At 47.6% G+C, this 20,478-nt stretch overlaps 1 protein-coding gene across 1 annotated transcript in view; it reads left to right on the top strand.

Annotated features, from left to right (window-relative positions):
* Positions 1 to 20,478, top strand: part of LOC111143422 (DAB1, reelin adaptor protein) — a 270,575-nt gene that overhangs the window by 232,708 nt on the left and 17,389 nt on the right. Inside the window, exons 9-10 of the mRNA XM_022497154.1 lie at positions 11,377 to 11,439; positions 13,806 to 13,914. Of these exons, the coding sequence (XP_022352862.1) occupies positions 11,377 to 11,439; positions 13,806 to 13,914 (172 nt within the window). The remainder of the gene's footprint in view (positions 1 to 11,376; positions 11,440 to 13,805; positions 13,915 to 20,478) is intronic.

The raw sequence follows: 20,478 nt of genomic DNA, 5'->3' as shown, positions 1-20,478 counted from the left end.
AGCCTTTAAAGGGAATTCCTGTAAAGCCTTCCATATGTGACAGCTTGGCTGAACCTTGAGGACATTACATCTAAGTCAAAGAAGCCAATTGCAAAGGACAAATACTGCATGATACCACTCATCTGAGTCTATGAGATAGCCAAACACAGAGGCAGAGGGTAGAATAGTGGTTGCAAGGGGCTGGGGGGAGGGGAAAGTAGGGTGCTGCTTTTCACCAGCAGAAGTTTTAGTTCTGCGAGATGACAAAGTCTAGAGACATGCATCACACCTGTAGTTAATAGTACCATCTCGTACTCTCTAGAATTTGTTAAGATGGGAGATCTTATGCCACAGTAAAAAGAGGTGGCAGGTTGGGGGGAGTGGGCATACAGAGGTTGTTCCATGGACCAACTTCATATTTAGGAAACCAGTTGAAAATATTTCACTGTCCAAGGATTTTCAGATGTATGGCCCTTGAAGATGTTAACTTTTCATTATAGGGTCTAAGTATTTCCCTCCCCCTCTAACTTTCTGGACAACCTCTGGGACCCTCCTGAAATGGCAGCTGGGGAAAGGAGGGCCACCACCTGCTAGAATGAGGCCCAACTTTGAGTAACTACAGGCAGCTTTTCAGTCACTACAGAGACATGTCCTCCAAGCAGCACTGATTGCTCTATGAGATTGAGACATTGGGTCCAGGAAGACCATTCAGCCCCAGATCTCAGTGGGCCTGGAAAATTCAGGCATTAAACAGGACTCCGTTCTATTGTAATGATGATGAGGCCTCCTGGACTTCCTTTGAAACATGAATCTTAATTTCCTTTAAAAAGCCCCACAAATATCTAGCACGTGCCTAGCTCAGCCATGAAAAAAAATCTTTCACACCAGAAGGTGGCTGTTTTTGCATACTGAGTTTGTTTTTGTGGTGCTGTCTAGACAGTGCAAAGAATTCTGAGAATTCTCCCATAGAAACTTTTCAATCAATACCAAAGTAGGATATTCCTTAAAAGAACAGGAAGAGACTGTATAAGGAAGCAAAATGTCCCCTATTCAGAAAATTCTCAGTCAATTGGAATTTGTTTTTTTTAAATATATATTCCTTAGAGCTGAACTGTCAACGTTAGCCACTAGCTACATATTGGCTATTTAAATTGAAATTAATTAAAGTTAAATAATTGTTTAAAAGATTGTATTTATTTATTTGACCAACAAAGATCACAAGTAGGCAGAGAAGCAGGCAGAGAGAGGGGGGGAAGCAGGCTCCCTGCTGAGCAGAGAGCCCGATGCGGAGCTTGATCCCAGGACCCTGAGATCATGACCTGAGCCGAAGGCAGAGGCTTTAAACCACTGAGCCACACAGGCACCCCCTAAGCCATTTGTTTTTAAGATTTTATTTATTTTAGAGCAAGAGAGAGTGAGTGCCATCAGGGAGAGGGGCAGAGAGGGAGAGGGAGAGGGAGAGAGAATCTGAAGCAGACTCCGCACTGAGTGCAGAGCCTGACATGGGACTTGATCCCACAACCGTGGGACCATGACCTGAGCCGAAACTATGAATCAGATGCTTAACCAGCTGAGCCACCCACGCACCCCAAAACTGAATAAAACTTAGAGCTCAGCCACACCATCCATATTTGAAGTGCTCTGTAGCCACATGGAACCACACAGGCTACCATATTGGATATTATAGACATAGAACTTCCCATCGCACCGAAAGTTCTACAGGGCAGTGGTGCTCTTGGGAGAAATAATTTATTACATTTTCCAGTCCCCATCTCAATTCCACCACTGTCCCCACTTTGTTCTTCGTTCGCCAGAGTTTTTCCTGTCTCTCTCTGCCAGAAGGTAGGAAAGCAGCTGTTTACTCTTGGCTAACGGTGATAGAAAGCTCAACTCCTAGATACCACAGAGGGAATTAGTCTTCATTAGCATGCACCTTCCGTGTTAGATCACTCACCAGGGAAAGGTACGTACATTCGAATGCCTGGAATCACTAGGTGCCTTAATCGTACCCACTTTGGTGTGGTTACAAATCACTTAATCCATTTCTCCTGAGCTTTCTAAATGGATAATTGAGTTCATTCTTCTGCAGTATTGGCTTGAGTTCTGAGTTGAGATCTAGGTGCCTTGCACCCTCCCTGCCCCGCTCCTGTTCCGCTCCCAAACTGGAATGATTGTATATCCTGGCTCTGCTCTGAGCTTTGGAAGAGTGAGGTCCGTGTGTTACTCATCTTTGTGTCTCCCGCGCCTTGCCAGAGTTTGGCATGTGAAAAGCACTTAGTGAATGTTTGTGGAAGAAATTAATTAATCCATTACGTGATCAATCAAGATGTCTTCAGTTTTCCCAGTAGGACTTTCACTAATTATTCCTACAATGCGTTCATTCCGCAGCACAGTGATTCCAAAATTTGGCTGCACACTGGAATCACCTGGGGATCTCTTAGAACCTACTGATGCCTGGACCCCACCCCAAACCCAGACAGTCCAAATCTCTGATAGTGGGGCTTAGGCATCAGTTTGGCAAAGCTCCCACCCAAGCATTACACTGTGCAGCCCGGGGTGAGATCACCACGGGATTCTGATCTGGCAGCCATGATACATTTTCATGCTCTGTGACGCGTTCACCCACCGCCCACCTCAACCACTGTCACATTCGCTGTAAGATGAACAGGAGTCTGGCCTTAGTAGTTATTTTGTTCAATTATGGGACTACAGTGTCCCCCCTCTGCTCCAAAAAGAGACTCTGGGAAGATGGACTCTCTGCGGAAGCTTTCTTTCAATGTCTTCATGAGATTCAGGCTAGAACGGTCTTGAAACAACACCAGAGAATCTCTTCTGTTAAACCCTTGCTGGAAATGTACCTGATGAGTAAATTTGAGGTCCTACTGAGTCTTGAGAAGCAGAATCCAAAGGTGCATGCATCCCATAATAATACATGTGAGAAACATATCTATAAGGGGAAAAAGAAGACTTGAAAATGAATGAACAAAAACTCTTAGTAGTAATGGTGGGTAAAGCAAGCTGGGGATTGATGGGGGGTTGGGCGGGGCACGGTGGTGGCTAGGGAATAGTTTCCACGTCCTGACCATGAGACTCAACAGGGAAGAAGTGCCCTGATGGCAGGGTCTCCCCACCGGCTGGATCAAATGCACAGGGTGTCCCTGAAGCTTGCTCCCGACAGGAGGATGGGGTTCCAAAGAATGACTGAGCCACGATTAAAAGAAGAAGGTCACCACCAGCACCGGAAACAAGAGGTGTGTCCTGGAGGGTGATTGGGCAAGACTGTGGCCAGAAGGGAGACATGAGGAATAAGACAGGGTCAAGGACAGACTGAAGGGTTTCAGGGCTAAAGGCCAGGAAGTACGGGGCAACCTTTTACATGGTGTCTGGTCTATCCTCTCAAGCAGGGGTAGTTTCTAAAGATGGGCCTCCCAGAGGATTGTTTTTTAATTTCTCTTGCTTTTTCCAAATATCATCTAATAGTAATTTTCTAACATTAAAAAATGTGTGCCTGTGCATTCCAAAAGTGTACCAGATGAGACAGGATGAGAAGATACTGGGAACTGCTGCTATTGATTGAGCACCTACTATGTGCCAGGCACCAAACAAGACCTCACACACACACACACAGCTCAGTTAATCCTCTCAATAAACCTGAGTCAGCATTAGCTTTATCACCTGCACTTTAAAGGTGAGGAAACAGGCTGACTAGCCTGTTGTCCAGGATCCCTCAGACTGTATGTGGCACAGTTGGGGTTCGGTCCCCGTCTGTGTGACTCCAGAGAGGTGCCTTTGTTCACACGCCCAGACCACACTTCGTCCGAGTGGACGGAAATGGCCTCCTCCCACCGCAACTCCACTCCTCACCAAAGGCCACCCCCTCTGTCACCAGGGAAGTGACAGACTCACACCAATGCTGGTTATCCTCACACATTTTCATTATGTGGTGGGGGTTTTATGAGACTCTACCACAGGCTGTTTTTCAGATTTATTTAATTCATCCATCATGCTCTGAAGCCATTTGCTTTTTTATATTGGACAGATGTAATGAGATTTTGGACACTAAAAAATGTTTTTATTAAAAGTTATGACCCAGAGCTAGTTGGTAGGGGCTGTGCCATAAATCCCCAGAAGTGTGGGAATTTATAAAGGATAGTAGCGACATAACCTTAACCTTTCAGGCCACACCATAGATTACGGGATCACTTAGGCTAATATGGCCTCCCCCCACCGTCCCCACCACTGGCCAAATAGAATCATCATAATATAATAATTTATGTGGTTAGCTGATGTGGTTACTCTTCCTTTCCTCTTTGCCATGGTTGCTTCCGGTGAGCAGGACCTGGTGGAAGCAGGCAGTTGAGAACAGACTTGGTTGGGGGATGCCCAAAGGCCCTGCTGTGGTGGGCATGAGCACGTTGGTTCTGCCGCTCTGCTCTGCAGCTCTGTGACTAGGGCTGACTGTCCTCACACAGTCACCTTTCCTCCAGAGTGGGGTGGAAGTGATGACAGGGGATGGTTTCTCCAGTCCTTCATCGCCAATAGGAAGCTCTCCTCAAAAGCAGGGAATGATTGCCACCATTTCTGTTCACACGTAGTAATTCCATTTTAATGTCAATATCGTCAGGTTCATATTAATGTTGCGCTGCTTGGAAATCATCCAAAAAATAATCAGCTGGGGCATATTGACCGAAACATAGTGACTAAAAAACATATATAATAGGTATTATGTGCATTACTAATAATATATATTATCAGTGTGGCTTTGGTAGTTAACATTTGTTAAGCAGGGTGTCAGACAGTGAGCACAGTATACCAGAAGACTGAAAGGGAATCACAGTAGAGAAGTTTCTTACACATCCTAGAGGAGTACAGAGCACGCCTCAAGAGGTCATCTGGGAAAGTCAAGGAACATGGAGAAAGTGCAAGTGGAGAAAGTATGGCAGGACCTGAGGTGTGTGCCTTTATTAAGGCCCACAAGTGAAGTGCTTCGGGGTCCCCAGACTAAGGCTGGATTGGTTAAATCACACGAAAAAGAGCAGGGTTTTGGTAAGCTCCACAGGGGTCTTATCTAAGGGGCACATAGGAGAAGGAGGGGGGAGACTGCTGATCACAAGGCCTTTGGGGAAGTCACATTAGGTGTTTGTAATTACTTGCGACTCTGCAGGTGGTTTATCTGGGGCCTACTAGTGGGCAGGGCTGGTGTCCATTCAGGGCACCTGAAGTTAGCCCAGACACATCAATGGATGCCGATCCAGCAATACAGAGTCGTTTGACAAAACCCTCAACAATTATGAACAATAAAATACAAAACTAACAAAATTAGATTCAGTCAACTGCCAGCTACTTTTGAAATACACATATAGGGGCGCCTGGGTGGCTCAGTGGGTTAAAGCCTCTGCCTTCAGCTCAGGTCTTGATCTCGGGGTCTTGGGATCGAGCCCCCCAAGGGCTCTCTGCTCAGCAGGGAGTCTGCTTCCCCCCCATCTCTGCCTGCCTCTCTGCCTACTTGTGACCTCTGTCAAATAAATAAATAAAATCTTCTTTAAAAAAAATACAACATACACACACACACACACACACGTATATATATACATATATACATATACATATATACATATATACATATATATTTGACAGAGAGGCACAGCAAGAGAGGGAACACAAGCAGGAGGAGTGGGAGAGGGAGAAATAGGCTTCCTGCTGAGCAGGGAGCCCAGTACGGGGCTAGATCCCAGGACCCTGGGGCCATGACCTGAGCCGAAGGCAGCCGCTTAATGAGTGAGCCCCCCAGGCACCCCTCTTTCATATATTTTTGAGCACTGCTAGGTGCCATATCCTCTGCAAGTGGCCAGGATTTGGGAGCAAAGACAGCATGGTCCTGCTTCCAGAAGCACAATGTAGCCGGCACAGGTGATGTGTTATTACTCTGATGATTTCCAGCTCAGAGGATCAAGGGGAACTTCATGGAAGAGGTGGCCGTCCACCCGGGTTTGAGAGATTTGGTGCTTCACGCTTGCAGAGATGAGAAGAGCGTTTCCAGCAGAGGGGACAGCATGCATAAGTGCCCTCACAAAGCAGCTGTTCACATACTGCTCCAAAGAGTTAAGAGTTTGGCCAAACCACATGATACTATTTTTCTGCTTTTAAAGCAAAAATCTTGAGTGTCAATAAACACCATGCTCTTATCTGTTGCCACCATCGAGGCAGGCTAGGTAATGTCTGGAATTGCGGGAAGATAGACTTGAAACCTACAATCTTACCACTATGGATTTCCTCCAATCAGGCCTGTGTTTTATCATCTGCTTCTGCTGGGAGCAGCTCCTGCCCAGGGAGACCATGGGAGTGGAAAGCATAGATCCCATCATCATTAAACCCATAAATCCATGCCATTGTGTGTCCGACTCTTCATCCTCATTCATCATCCCTTACACTTTCAGAACGGTCACCCATTTGAGGATTTTGAAGAACGGTTTGCCGCCGCCACCCCGGTAAGAACGAGAGGGCCCTTTCTGGTTAACTCTTCCTGGTCATTATCCCATTGTTCATTTCACGCTCATGAGTCATGCCTTGTGGTTACAGAACAGAAACCTGCCGATGGACTTTGAGGAGATTTTGGAGGCAGTGAAGGTAAGGCCTCCAGGCTCTTGGTGAATGAGGATCACTATGGTCATTCTCATGCATTCCATGTTCTTCACATCCAGACTGCACGAATGGCAGGTGCCAGCTCTGTTCTCATGGGCATCTAGTCTAATGTTCATGGGCGGATTATTGGTGAGCCCCGTGGTGAGGTCAGAGAGGATGTGTGTCTGAGTACACGTGTGTTTGTGTTGAGATTGTATATTGGAGAGGAACTGACCTCGTGACATTCAACAAATATTTTTTCAAGCTCCCAACATGTCCCAGGCATTCTGATAGCTGCTAGACATTCGGTAGAGCAGGAGGACACAGGCACTGTCCTCAAGGGGCTTACAGTGTCCCCATGCAGCAGTGCACAGCATGGGAAAGATGAGGTAGGTTAGTCTACCGTAGTGTAATATGATAGTACCCCGGGGTTTTGGGCGCATAAGCAGAATGTGCTGGGTGCTCATAAGTGAAGAAAAACCAAGCAAGGTGGCCATGTGGTCGGTATACCCCGGACCAGATGTACTGGATGACAGCCAGTGTTTATTCAGATCGGTCGATACACAGACCAGTGAATAGTATCACCTCCGATGGGAGGGTGTTGGGTCTAGGACAGGGGTCCTCGACCTTGGCTGCAAATCAGCATCACCAGGAGAGCTTTTAAAGTCGCAGGTACTAGGCTATACTTTCAAACCGACTCATTCAGAGTCTCTAGGAGTGGAAAGCAGACATTAGTCTTTTCCCATAGGTACATCCAAGGTTGAGAACTGCTGATCTGAGTATCCTATAAGCTGTTCTGGACAGTGCCATGGGGTGCAAACTGAGTTAGGAAACACTTAGAGAAAGAAAGAAAAAAAAAAAGTCCTCTAATTTCTGTCCTGAAGGATGGGTAGGAAAGGCAACTGGGGAAGGAATAAATGTTCTCAGTAGGAGGAGGAACATGTGCAAAGGCCCTGAGATGGTCCTTCCTGTTGTAACCCTGTGTCTGTCTTCTCCATTACGCTGCCTTGATCCTGTTGACGAGTCTGACTTTCCATCAAGCAGCCAGCCCATGAGAGTAGGAACAGGAACAGGTTCTTGTCCCCTGTTCTTGGTACAACAGCTGATGCACGCTAGGGTTCCCATACTTTTCCTACACGAAGGAGCTCCTGATGCCAAAACGTAAGGAGTGGGCCTGTGACAGGCCCAAGGACATCTCTGTCTTCATCTGTGGCACTTTTAGGATTTCTCTGCAGGAGGGGGCCTCAGAGTCCACCTGCAGCCATTTAGTTGAAAGAAGGACCAGGGTACTAATCTCAAAACAGCAGTGGCACAGTACTCTAAATATTATTCGAAAACTATCACTGGTTCATGTCAAAAAGTGGCTGTGAAAGGTTTGGCCCGAGGGAGAGATTGAGGGCTTTCTTCCTCAACAGCCAAGCTATCCTTCTCCCCTTTACTGGATGGGGCAGCTTCCAGTATCCCTCTGCTTACCCTGGGAGATGCCCAGGGCCTGAAGCAGGCAGAATCTGCCATCAGCAGCCTCATCACTACCTGCAGACATCTGAAGAGCTGGTAATGGAAAGGCCAATAGGTACCTTGAACCTACCTTCCAGTTGAGTTCTTCAGATGGATGTCCATTACAGCAGACCCTTTAGGAAACCTAGCTTCTGGTTAGAGAATATGGTAGCCACACACCCACCATCTAGGAAGGCTAACTAGGGCTTGTGTAGGGATAGATAAATGAGGTGTTGTTTGGCCTTTGGGTCAAGCCCAGCTTCTTCTGGCCCACCAGCCATCGGAAAGTCGTGTCACCTCTTGGTCTCTGCTCACCGTGCGAAGGAAAGCTCGAGAGACAGCTATGCCACCAGTGAGCTCAGTGAGCATCAGACATGATGATAATGTATTGGAAAATGTATTACAAACTATAAAAATGTTTTACAAATGTGAATGGTTACTTTTAATTCTCTTGAGGCCATTAAAGTGATTAATTACAACAGTATTATCAGATGGAACATAGTTCGTTGGGTTACAAATGAAAGCACTAGGGCTAACATGGTGGGGGGAGTGGTGTGAACATAGATATTATTCCAGATTCTCAAACATAAATGCTTATTAGAATTATTTTTAATTTTATGGCCTAAGAATCCCCCTTTTCTATAAAATTTAATTAACTCTAGTTTCTATTTAAACAGCAAATCCAATGGAATGAAATAACAATCTATGTTTTCTGCCTCTGCATGTTTTTCTCGTTTAATCCTTCACTGAAAATCATCTGGCAAGAGGAAAGTCTATATCTCAAAAATGAAGGTTATTTTAAAAGTTGTGCTTAAGGAGAAAATTAGCCAATAAATTATATTTATGATGTTAGTAAAAGTGACACAAGTTCAATACATTTGAAATGTAAATTGTGTGACTTAATTATTAACTTCATTTTATTATTTTCCTACCTCTGAAAATAGTTGTAGGCCATTTTAAAAGCATTGAGTCCCAATTGCAAGGAAGCCTAGAAGCTTCACGTTAATTGATTCAATAGAAGTATTCCTTAATAGTAATCAGGAAGAGAGAGCATAAGGATTGCCATAGTTTCACCAAATAACATAAAATGTTGTAAACATGGTCAAGACTCTTTCCCTAAGACAAGAGAGGATCTAGAGTCTAGCCAAGTCTGGTACCACTGAGAACTCACCCTGTCCACTTTGCTGGCCTCCTCCTGCTCCCCCCCACCTTCATACTTGTTACAAATTGCTCTTCTGCGCACCTGCTCAACTCTTCAGGCCTCTCTCCTTTCTGCTATGTCCTGGCTTGCACCAGACTGGATTGTCCTTCCTCTTCTTGTTTGCCCGGCTAACTCCTTTTCATCTTCAGAATTCAGATCAGGTCTGTTCTCCTTTAGCAAACACTCCTTAAGGGGCGCCTGGGTGGCTTAGTCAGTTAAGCATCTGCCTTTCGCTTGGGTCATGATCCCAGGGTCCTGGAATCGAGCCCCACATTGGGCTCTCTGCTCAACGGGGAGCCTGCTTCTCCCTCTCCCTCTGCTCCTGCTCTCTCTCTCTCCTACTCTCTCTTTCTCTCTAATAAATGAGTAACACCTTTAAAAAATAAATAAATAAAACCCTCCTTAAGTTTCTTTGCCAAAAGCTGGCAGACTCCCTTTCTCTGTCCTCCCACAGAGACCTCTGTTGCCATCCCCGCCACATTGCCTTGAAACTGCCAACTTCTGTGGATCATTCCACCAGCCTACAAGCTCCCGGCAGGCTGGGGCTTGGCCTGTCTCAGTATTCTGTTCACCCGGAACACCTCCCAGGTGTTCTGTGTGTATGGAAAAAGCATTGTGTAGTTGGGAAGGAAATTAATATGTGTGTAGGGCCCTCCTGTGTGCCCAGCACCACGTTACTCAGTCTGAAAGCTGAGGGGGAAGAGTTTAAAGTTCATTAACCAAGCTAAACTTCTTTCAGCAAAAAGAGCCTTTTGTGCCTTTTTAACCAGGCGTAGACAAACTTCAAAAGAAGTGCTGTTATGAATATTGTCAATAAATCTGAAGGAGGTATTATCATTTTTACTGTCCAGGTGAGGGAACTGTAGCCCCAGGGAGTTGCAGAGGTTGGGGCTGAATCTATCAACAGGTGTGGGACCTTCTCCAGCGCCCGTAACTCGCTCACTCATCAGAAGGAGAGCATAATCCTTTTTTGGCACTAAGTGTAGCGATCTAGCCATGCCTGGTTACTGTAGAATTCAGGGGCAGGGGTCCCTGGAGGGCAGGCAGGCAGACTTTTTCAGTCCTTTAAATTGATTAATATTTTTAGGGTCCCCCAATCACAAGCTGTCACTTAAAATCCAGAGGTGAGACAAAAGAGTTTTCTCCCCAGTGGGCAGATTTCATACAAAGCATATGATCATGTATTTAAGGCAGGCCATTTGGTTCCTAGCCATAGACTCCCTGCGGTCTCTGAAGCTCAAAGTGTATGCAGATTAATTTCTAAGTATATCTTAAAGACTTTCTTCTGCTGCTCTGGCTGGCCTTCCTCAGACAGTCCTGTATGATGGATGGGGATAGAGAGGATACAGTGTCTGCAGTGGTGAAGTTCCTAGCAGTGATTAATAGTGTATATACTGGGCTGTTTTTGATGCCTTTCTTGGTATTAAATGATATGTTTTCTTTTCCTCCAATGATATTTTTTATCCTGAAGACTGACTCTTTCAGAGACTGTCATTTGACTACATTGCTCCGTAGGTGGAACATTCCAGTCCTGGCCTGGGTGACTTTGTGGTCACTTCTGTGAGACTCAGTTGGTTCATCTGTAAAAATGGGGATGATGATCCTTTTCTCACAGGTTCATGGTCTTGGGAGCATTTGCTGTGAGAAGTGGCTACGAAGTGTCACATCTCACTGTATCTGGCACGTGGAAGGCACTTTGTACATGTGTGTGCACGCAGAGAAGGAAAGCAGTGAGGGAATCGCCCTCTTGCCTTTATCTCCTGGAGAAGAGAGAGTATGCTGCCCTTGATGGCGAGTCAGCGCGAAGCAGGGTGATGGGTTATGGGAGGTGGATAAGCCCAAATTTCCTTAACTAAGCCCAGATATGCTGCCAGACACACCGAAGCAAGAATTGATTCTGGCTGCCTCCCAGGTGTTGTCTTTAGCATCAGGAGGTAATGGCAATGACCAGCTGGGCTTATTGTGTATACAGTCATGATGACAAAGGAACAGGGGTCCTCATGTCATACGGTTTTAAAGCAGTGCCCAACAGCCTCGACTTCTCTTGTGGTGACATCACTCTCTTTTTGTCTTTTCAGGCTGTGACCCAATTAGAACTTTTTGGGGACATGTCCACCCCTCCTGATATAACCTCTCCCCCCGTAAGTATGCACTGCAGCTCAGCCCTCCGTCCTGCCCCTTTCCTTCTCCAGCAGCATGGTGACAAGAACGTGGGCTTTGGGCCAAAGAGGGCTGCTGGTGGGTCTCACCTCGGCCTCTTGCAAGCTGCGTGATTTGGGCAAATTAACCGGCTATCCTAAACCTCGGTTTCCTCTGCTGCTTTTTAAAGGAATTATGATACCTGCTTCTGTTTCGAGAAGTAAGTGAAACCATGCATCAGCAGTTAGAGGACCCCACGGGGTACTTGCTTTTCTGCTGGGCAGGGCAGAAAGACCTAAACGGGATGAGGTCCTTGCTTGCAAGGACCACATGGTCCAGTTGGGAATATGGGCAAGAAATTCAACAAGACCACAGGTATGGTGGGCCATTTGTCGGTCCCCACCCAGAGCCCACCCAGCCAGGTGTTCATCCCAGGAAAGGAAGCACCTTCTCCCCCAGTATCTTCTGCCTTGTCCCGCCTCCTGCCTTCCTTCCGTCCTCTCTCCCCTTCATTTTATCTCCTCCTTCCTCCCCTGCCCCCCGCCACCCAGCTGAGCTGAGCTTCTCCTGAAGCTTTGGATTCCCAGGTGGCGTTGCAGCTGGGGTATCTATCCCATTGCTTGTCGTTGTAAGTCACTGCTTGCAGAGGAACAGAGATTGCGGGGAACCCTAGCTGAAAAATGAAAAGAAGAAAAAAGAATGAAACCCGAAGCAAAATTGAATCCCAGTGCTTTGAGAACTGGTTGCATTCAAAGGCCACAGAAAAGAACAGAATGGAAGTGGTCCCTCCAGGTCCTCCCCTGCCCATTCCCCGGAGTTGGGGGACGCATAGAGAGCAGGGTGCTGCACTTGTACCTGCAGAAGATGCTGGGAAGGGGGCAGCGCCTCTGGGCTTTGCGCGGTCCTGCAGACCTAGGGATGGTGCTCGGGTTCATTGGCGAGATGCGCCTCCCAGAGGAAAAGCTGGAACCTCACCCCTGGTAACAGATGGCACGAGACTTTACTGCCCACAGCTGCCACCAGGGGCTCTAGACACAGCTGCCCTGCTCCAGACACCTGATGTCCTGAGCAGATCTGACTGTGCAGAAAGCAGCTCCTGTCTCCGGAGAAGCTGGGGTGGCTCTAACCAGTCTCTTTCTCTCCTCTGTCCCGGGGGTGACAGCTGCATCTTGGGCACTGAGAAACTCCAGCTGTGGAGCTAGAAAGGCCTGAAGAGACCTTCTGACCCATCCCCTTCATTTTACAGATGAGCAAACTGAGGCCCAGAGGGGGCATGGGGCTCCCCCAGGGTCACATGGGGAAAACAGATCCGCGTCGATTGTGTTTAAAAGTGCTTAATGCAGCAGCGCACGGCTGTGTTTCTGGCCCTGAACCCAAGGGCAGTCCAAATGGGTATTAAATAAACCCCAGAACAATGCCATTCCTCCCGCAGGCTGCTGGTCTAAAAATGGCCTTGTCTAATTGCCATGGTTTCGGGATTAATTGCCTGCCCCAGTCTATTCCAAGGGGAAAAGAAAAATAAGGATATTATGGCATCAAATAGACATACTTTGTAGGCAAAAGCCTGTTGTGAATGGGTGTGGGCCTTTACAAACCCAAGTACTGATGCTCAGGGTTGAGCATCAAGGATACCCCTCAGTATCCCTCCCGTCTGTCGGATTTATTTCGGTACCCCTCACCTGACCCGCCAGTTCCTGCAATAGACCTCTCAGATCCCAGCATGGGCTGGGCATGTCACATTCCCTGATCCTCAGGCTTCGGGTTTTTTTATCATCTACTTGAAAATATTTCTTTTTCTTTGCACGTAAAGATTCAGGCAGAATTCTGGGAGGCACCAGGAGGCGAGGGTCTCTGCTCTAGTCGCTAAGCTTTGTTGGTGCACTTAGTCAGGCTCTTTATTTACCACACCTTACGTGACAAGCCCTGAGCTAGGCTCACAGTAGGTCCTGCACAGGTGCGTGTCAATTTCAGCTGACCACCTCTAAAGGCTGAAAACCACATATCGTGGTATAATTTGATGGCTGGAATAACACCCCCAAGGGGCAGGGGCTCAAACCGAAGAGTCGTGATACTGGTCCCTGTTTGCTGAGCACCTGCTAACGTGCCTCAGCCCGGTACTAAGTGATATAAATGCATGATCTCCCTTTATGATCACAGCTGCTCTAAAGGTAGGTATCATGTCTCCTGTTCTATGGTCAGTGTCTACAGCCAGCTCATGGGCTGCCCACCACATCTGTGGCTTGGACTGCGGCTGGCTTTGGCAGCACATCCCCCTTACTTCGTGCACCTGCTGCCTCCCAACCTGAATGAGTGCTGAGCCAGGTCTCCCAGCAGCCTCACACGCCCTCTGCCTCTCTCTGTCTGACAGACTCCTGCAACTCCAGGTGATGCCTTTATCCCGTCTTCATCTCAGACGCTCCCGGCGAGTGCAGACATGTTTAGTTCTGTACCTTTCGGCACTGCTGCTGTACCCTCAGGTAAGCTGTCCTCCACCTGCTTCCCTTCCTTCGGTCTCCGCCCGCCAGGGGAGAGAAAGGGTTGACTTAAACCAGCTGTCCAGTTACACCAGACACCTGTGGAGCCACCAGCCTCTCCTCGTGACTCTTCAGTGACATGGAGAAGCCACCATTGGCAGGTGGGAGAGTGTTTACAAATCTGTGGGACGCTGTAGGCTGGGATTTGGGCGTCTTTCACCTGGAAAGGTCAAGATTCTAGGGCACTCAGTTCACAGCTTCAGGGAGCCCAGGCCATACCTGACCATGCCACATTCAACACAAGTTCGTTTCCTCCTGTCCATCTCAGCCAGAGGAAGGGAGGATGGCAAGTGGGGGACAGGAGCCCTCCACAGACCTCTGGAGATCTGATTGATGGGACGTGTCTGCCTCCTTTGGTAGAGACTCAAGAATGGGGAGGTTCTCGGTGCAAAGTGGGATGCTAAGGGGAGAGAGCAGATTGCTAAGAGTGAATTAGGAAGGTGATGGGGCTCTTAGTGATTTTGAAGGTTTTTGTTCTGTTTTCCAAGCATCTGTTAAAATATATATACTACTTTTACAGCAGGGTAAACACATATAACTTGTTTCCATGGCATCAGGCACTCCACATAGCCGGGCCACTCTGCTTGGGATGTGGCCACAGGTGGTATTCTGCTCTTTACATACATGAGAGCCTTAAAGACTGTTCTCTTTCTTTAGTACATATTTGAAAATCTGTGGCTTCATCTTTCTATCTTATTCTTATATACAGCCAGGAGAGCCTGAATATTTTCTTTTTTCAGTGTTATGTATGTATTTATTTGAGGGAGAGAGAGTGTGCACATGCAAGCAGAGGGAGGGGGGCAGAGGGACAGGGAGAATCATCAAGCAGACTGTCTGCGGAGCGTGGTGTCCGATGACGTAGGGCTCAGTCTCACAACACCCAAGATCAGGACCTGAGCTGAAATTAGGAGTCCCCAACGCTTAACCGATTGAGTCATCCAGGTGCCCCAAGCCTGAATATTTTCAATTACACATCTTCTGGCATTTTTTTCTATAAAAAATTAATTTTCATTACATAATGTTAGAAGCAAATTCTTGCCACCAAATATGAACCCTGCTGTTATTTGAAGTGAAGTGAAAATTCGTACTCTCTTCTGAAGTAGTTAAAATTATTCCCCACGAGCCCAGAGATCATTAAGAATTTTCAGAAGCAACAGAGATCGGTAGCCATTGGCTCTAACACTTTAGAATCTTCAAGAAACCCAGACATTTCATTGCTAAGCTTCCCAGCCAGATCTGTTTTACCCATCCCTAAAATGGGACAGTGGTGATGACTAGTCTTTCTTACCTAAGATGGATATTAAAATTTCCTTGAGAATAGTGTGATAGAATACAGTCTTTTAGAGAAAAATACCAGGGGGTCCTGGGTGGCTCGGTCATTAAGCGTCTGCCTTCAGCTCAGGTCATGATCCCAGGGTCCTGGGATTGAGCCCGCATCAGGCTCCCTGCTCGGTGGGGAGCCTGCTTCTCACTCTCCCCCTCTCCCCCTGCTTGTGTTCCCTCTCTTGCTGTATCTCTCTCTGCCAAATAAATAAAATCTTAAAAAAAAAATAAAGAAGAATAAGTTTTCTTTCAGAAATGTGTCACCTTCCTGCCTTGAGACTACCCATGCTTTGCCCTCATTATCTGACCCGTGAAGATGTCCTGGGACAGGTCATGGGAACTCGAGACCCCAAACTTGGCAGCTTGCCAACATGTTCCTTACATAAGTATTCACTGAGTGCCCACACGAGTCGGGCCCTGTTCTAGGTCCATGAATACAACAGACACGGGGCCTGCCCTCAGAGAGCTTCCCTTCTACTGGGGAGACAGGCAACAACATAAAAGTAACGAATTTCTGTAATATGTCTACAAACGGTAAGTGGTGTGGCCAGAAGAAAATGCAGAGTGGAGTGCGGGGGCCTCGGCACAGGTGGAGGACAAGTGTAAATGGAGATTGTGGTCAGGAGGGACACGTGCCAAGGTGAGCTGTGAGCAGATGAGAAGGGGTGAGGCAGGAAGCCAGGAAGGTGTCCAGGTAAAGCGTACTCTAGGTGAGGAGTCTCCATCTCCTTCTCTGTCAATGCGGGTGACACAGTCACGTGGCTCCCAGCCCTAACGTGAGTAAAAGCACCCAAGGACCTGCCCACGCCACTCACACCACCACTCTGGGCCTTCTCCTGAGCCTGGGTCACATCAAGACTTGAAGACCTGGGTTCAATCTTGCTAGTTGACCAGCTGTGTTGCAAACTATGGACAAAAGCCACTTCGTGTCCAGATTCAGTTTCTTCAGCTGCTAAAGAAAAAAATCGGTAGATTACCAGTAGATTACCTCCACAACCTCTGTGTTTAGAATGGAAGTGTAAAATTAATTTCAGTGAACACATTTCTGCTTCGCCAAGTGCCTGCTTCTGCATCAGTTAGGCTGAGGAACAAAAGTGGACTTCAGGGAGTGGTCAGCCAGCAGCCTTTTCCTCCTTGAACAGGCTCTAAAAATCTCTGCAGACACTAAAGAGCCATCTACCTGTTCCCAGTTGTCCAGCCAGGGGTGGAGAGCCAGGGACACGAACAGCGGTACTGATGGACCCCTGGGAGATTTTGCATCCAGTGCAGTGGGTTTGAATCTGGGCTTGTCTGTGGACATTTTAAACTCCTGAGCAAATTACTTAACCCGCCAGAGCCAGAGTTTCTGAATCTTTTTTTTTTTTTTAAGATTTTATTTATTTACTTGACAGAGAGAGATCACAAGGAGGCAGAGAGGCAGGCAGAGAGGGTGGGGGGGGGGCGGGGAGCCGGCTCCCTGCTGAGCAGAGAGCCCCATGCGGGGCTCGATTCCAGGACCCTGAGATCATGACCTGAGTCGAAGGCAGAGGCTTAACCCACTGAGCCTCCTAGGCACCCACAGAGTTTCTGAATCTTTATAAATGAATCGAAAATAATACTTCCCTTGCAATAATATCGTGAGAATTGAATGGGAAAACAAAGTGAAGCACCTTGAAATTTGCTGGCACCCCGTAGAGGCTTCCATCAGCAAAGGCAGCTCTTGTTGTTACTGTTATTATTATCATGACTCTTATTTTTAAAGTAGAAGAAAATGTCTTGTCTGACCTATATTTTTTTTCCTTTAACCTTTCTGGAATATTTAGAAAAACACCCATGTAATGAAGTTTAGATCTTTGGCCTCTTTTGTGCATGGCAGAGCTGGCCTGGGGGCTTAGAGAATGTACTGTGATTAAATACGGACGCTGCCACTAGCCAACTGTGTCACGCTCTGCTGAATCTCTTCTGAGCCTCAGGGAGCTTATCTGTAAAATGGGGATGGTCATTCCACCGCGTAGAGCTGGTCTGACGACTGCATGAGTTAATACACATAGTGGAACATTTAAAACAGTGCCTGGCGGTGTTTCTGTAAGTAAGCAGTCAACAGATGTTTGCTAGCTTGTCCATTAGGAGCACTGGCTCTCCCCACTCCCCGCACTGTGCCCTGTGGTCGCTGCCTCAAGCCGTCCTCTCTGCCTGCTGCAGCATCTCAGACACAGAGTAAAGAAATACCGATACCAACTACACAGAGGCTCGTTGTGAGGATCCATGTAAACTCCACAAGGGCAAGGGATTTTTTTTCTTTAATGTTTTGTTCTTCACTGCATCTGCAGAGACTGAAACAGTGCTTCACACCCAGTAGGGTTCTTTTCAAATGAATGGATGGATGGATGGATGAATGGATGGATGGATGGATGGGATCATGTAAATAAGCATTACCATACAAATTCTGCATATGTGTTGGGGAAGTCCCTTAAATGTCAGTGTTTTTCTCACATTTTAGTCTACTTTTTAAAATTCAGATAATAAGGTATCCCCAGGTGCAAGCATCTGGTTATAAACTGCAATTTCCAAGTCTCCTTCGAGATCTAACTGCGAGGCAGTAATGCAGGTGTTCCCTTTCACTTCGCAGCAAGGAGATTTATGATTGATCTGAACTCCGTTGCATAAACAGATGCTCCGTGGCACCTCCTCCCTCCACTGTCGAACATTAATGAGTCAGTGTTATCAAGCTGCTAAGTGGCTTCTGTGGCAGCCACCAAGTGGCTTATCTTGTCCAGTTCCGCCGCAGGCGGCTACCAAGGGGTCCCATCAGGCATGTCCAATGCCACATGGCTGGAGAGCCTGAGCTCACGGGTCTGGGGAGGGCCCAGGCTGCAGAGGAACCCCCACCCGCAAGGAAAAAGCGAGTGAGACCTTCAAGGTCCCAAACATGTACCCAATTACCCTGTGCTTTTTTTTTTTCTTTTTTTTTTTCTTTTGGATATTGTACTTGGGTCTGAAGCAGATGGCATGAAGCCAGGGAGACATGTTAATAGCTCTCTCCAGAAAAGTGTGCACAGCCCATCTGTTGGTTCCTTGTGGGGGGAAAAGAAAGACAGTAGGAACGAAAAACCTGCCACCAACAGTAGAATTATCAGAGATCACAGCACTTACCGATCTTGGAGTTTAATTGTTCACTTGGCCAAGTGCGGGGAAGGCATTGATTCTGCTATGACTCACTCACCTTTACAGAGAGACTTCCTCCAGGCTCAGGCGTTTATGGAGCAGCTGAGTAGCGTCCCAGACGGCGCTAGACACAGAGGACAGGGAATGAGAAAATAAAGCGTTCCTACTAGCAGGTGGTTGCTTGTCTAATAGGGAAGACAGAATAACGGGACAGTTACAACTCAGTGTGACACGTGCCATCGGAGAGATGAACACTGGGGTCTGCAGAAGCCCAGAGAAGGAGAACCAATGGAGTCCAGAGGGCAGGGAAGGCGCCCGGCAGAGGTGACACTGAGCTGATTTTCAGGGAGTCCGTAAGGCATAGCCACGTGAAGTAGGGGTGGCTTTCCAGGCAGAAGCACGAGCAGAGATTGATAGAGTGAGGGACGGTGTGAGGGGTGTTTGTGTGTGCGGCTGCTGCCCTAGGGAAAGGTGCCAGGGAAAATGGCATGGAGAGCTGGGAAGGGGCCTGATCCCTGAAGTCTCCGAAGCCGCGCTTGGGCATCTAGACTTTTTACCCCCGACAGTGAAGCACTCTATTTGCATTTTGGAGCAGTCCTGCGATGGCATCGAGGGGGCAGAGTGGAAGCAGAGTGAAAGATAGCCTGGCTGGAGGCTGAGACCTTCCATCCCGCCACCAAAACGGGTGTATAGATTAAGGTCATTAAAAGATCCGTGTCCACCCCGTCAGACCCAGTGCCCCCCTTTTAGGATAGATATTTATAAAGTTTCCTTTAAATTCTTGAACTGAAATTCATAGATATATAACTTAACTCACAGTTTTTTAGAAGTCGATACGATGCCATCATTATGCAGGAGGAAATTTATAAAAGCTCATTTATAATAAAAAGACACCGATTTCAATAAGGAAAATACCCAGGTGCAACCGCACTAGAGGTCCTACGAAGTGGTCAGATGTGTAGACCTGTCTTCAGAGTCGCCGCAGGTGCAGACGGACCCAGGAACGCTGTGTCGGTTCGAACACCATGGGAAGTATTTCTGTCGGGAACCACAACATTCCCAAATGGTGAACAACTCTTGGCCGTGTTCCAAACAAAAATAAAATACAGTCTGCCCTCAAGGCACACAGTTGTTACAGTCCTGAAAAACTAAGTGCACTCAAACTGTGCAAAGAAACTTTGAATTTCTAGGTAATTCAACGTCCTGCCCATACTCAAATCATAGACAGAACATGGGGGAATTCTTTGTTGTGCATGTTGGTCTCACACATTATAGGATAACCCGCCTCTTAAGTGCGGGTAGTGTCTCCCTCTAGCAAGTTATCCTGACAGCCAAAATACGCCCCGCTAATGTCCTGATCACCGCCCCCCTCCTCCATTGAGAACCACTGGGCCCCATCAAAGCGAATCAGAAAATGAGAAAAGCAGTTACAGAGTGCTGAGTCTGTTGGTGGGCTCAAGACACTGCCTTATTATGTGGCGTGTGAGGTGAGAGGCAATGCACGCCCCTCTCCCGTCTGAAACGCCAGCCCCAATGCGTCTTCACTACTCGGTGCACTAGGGCTGCGTGGTCGCGGAAGGATACGGTCTGTTCGAGATGTCCGGCATACTGCTGACTTCTTCCGCAGGAAGCCCTGGTGCCCTGTCTCCGCTTCTCTGGAACCCGCTGTCACCTCGCAAGGAAGTGGCGGGACGTGGAATGTTGTCCCCACTCCTTAGCCATCAGTCGAGGGCCAGGGGATCTGAGGCTGGAGCCTGAGTGAGGCAGTCCTCATGAGTGAGGTTTCTCTGGGCTCTCCAGAGTCCCTGACATCACCCACGACACGATCAGCCCCACAGTGCCTGCCTGCCTTCCCCCTGGAAGTTGCTAGGATACTCTGCACCCACTTTCCTTCCCTGGCCTCACTGCCGTACACCTGCAAACTCCTTCTGACAGCCATGAAAAGGCTGGTTTTGGGAAGTCAGGTCAAGCCAGCTTCTCCCACTCTTCTCTGCCTGGCCTGGGCATCTGTGTCCTGGGCTCAACTGCACAGGCATGTGG

The sequence above is a fragment of the Enhydra lutris genome, unplaced genomic scaffold (assembly GCF_002288905.1).
Source record: "Enhydra lutris kenyoni isolate GAN:26980312 unplaced genomic scaffold, ASM228890v2 scaffoldscaffold9, whole genome shotgun sequence".
In the NCBI taxonomy this organism is placed as follows: domain Eukaryota; kingdom Metazoa; phylum Chordata; class Mammalia; order Carnivora; family Mustelidae; genus Enhydra; species Enhydra lutris.
This window is presented reverse-complemented; position numbering and strand designations above follow the sequence as displayed.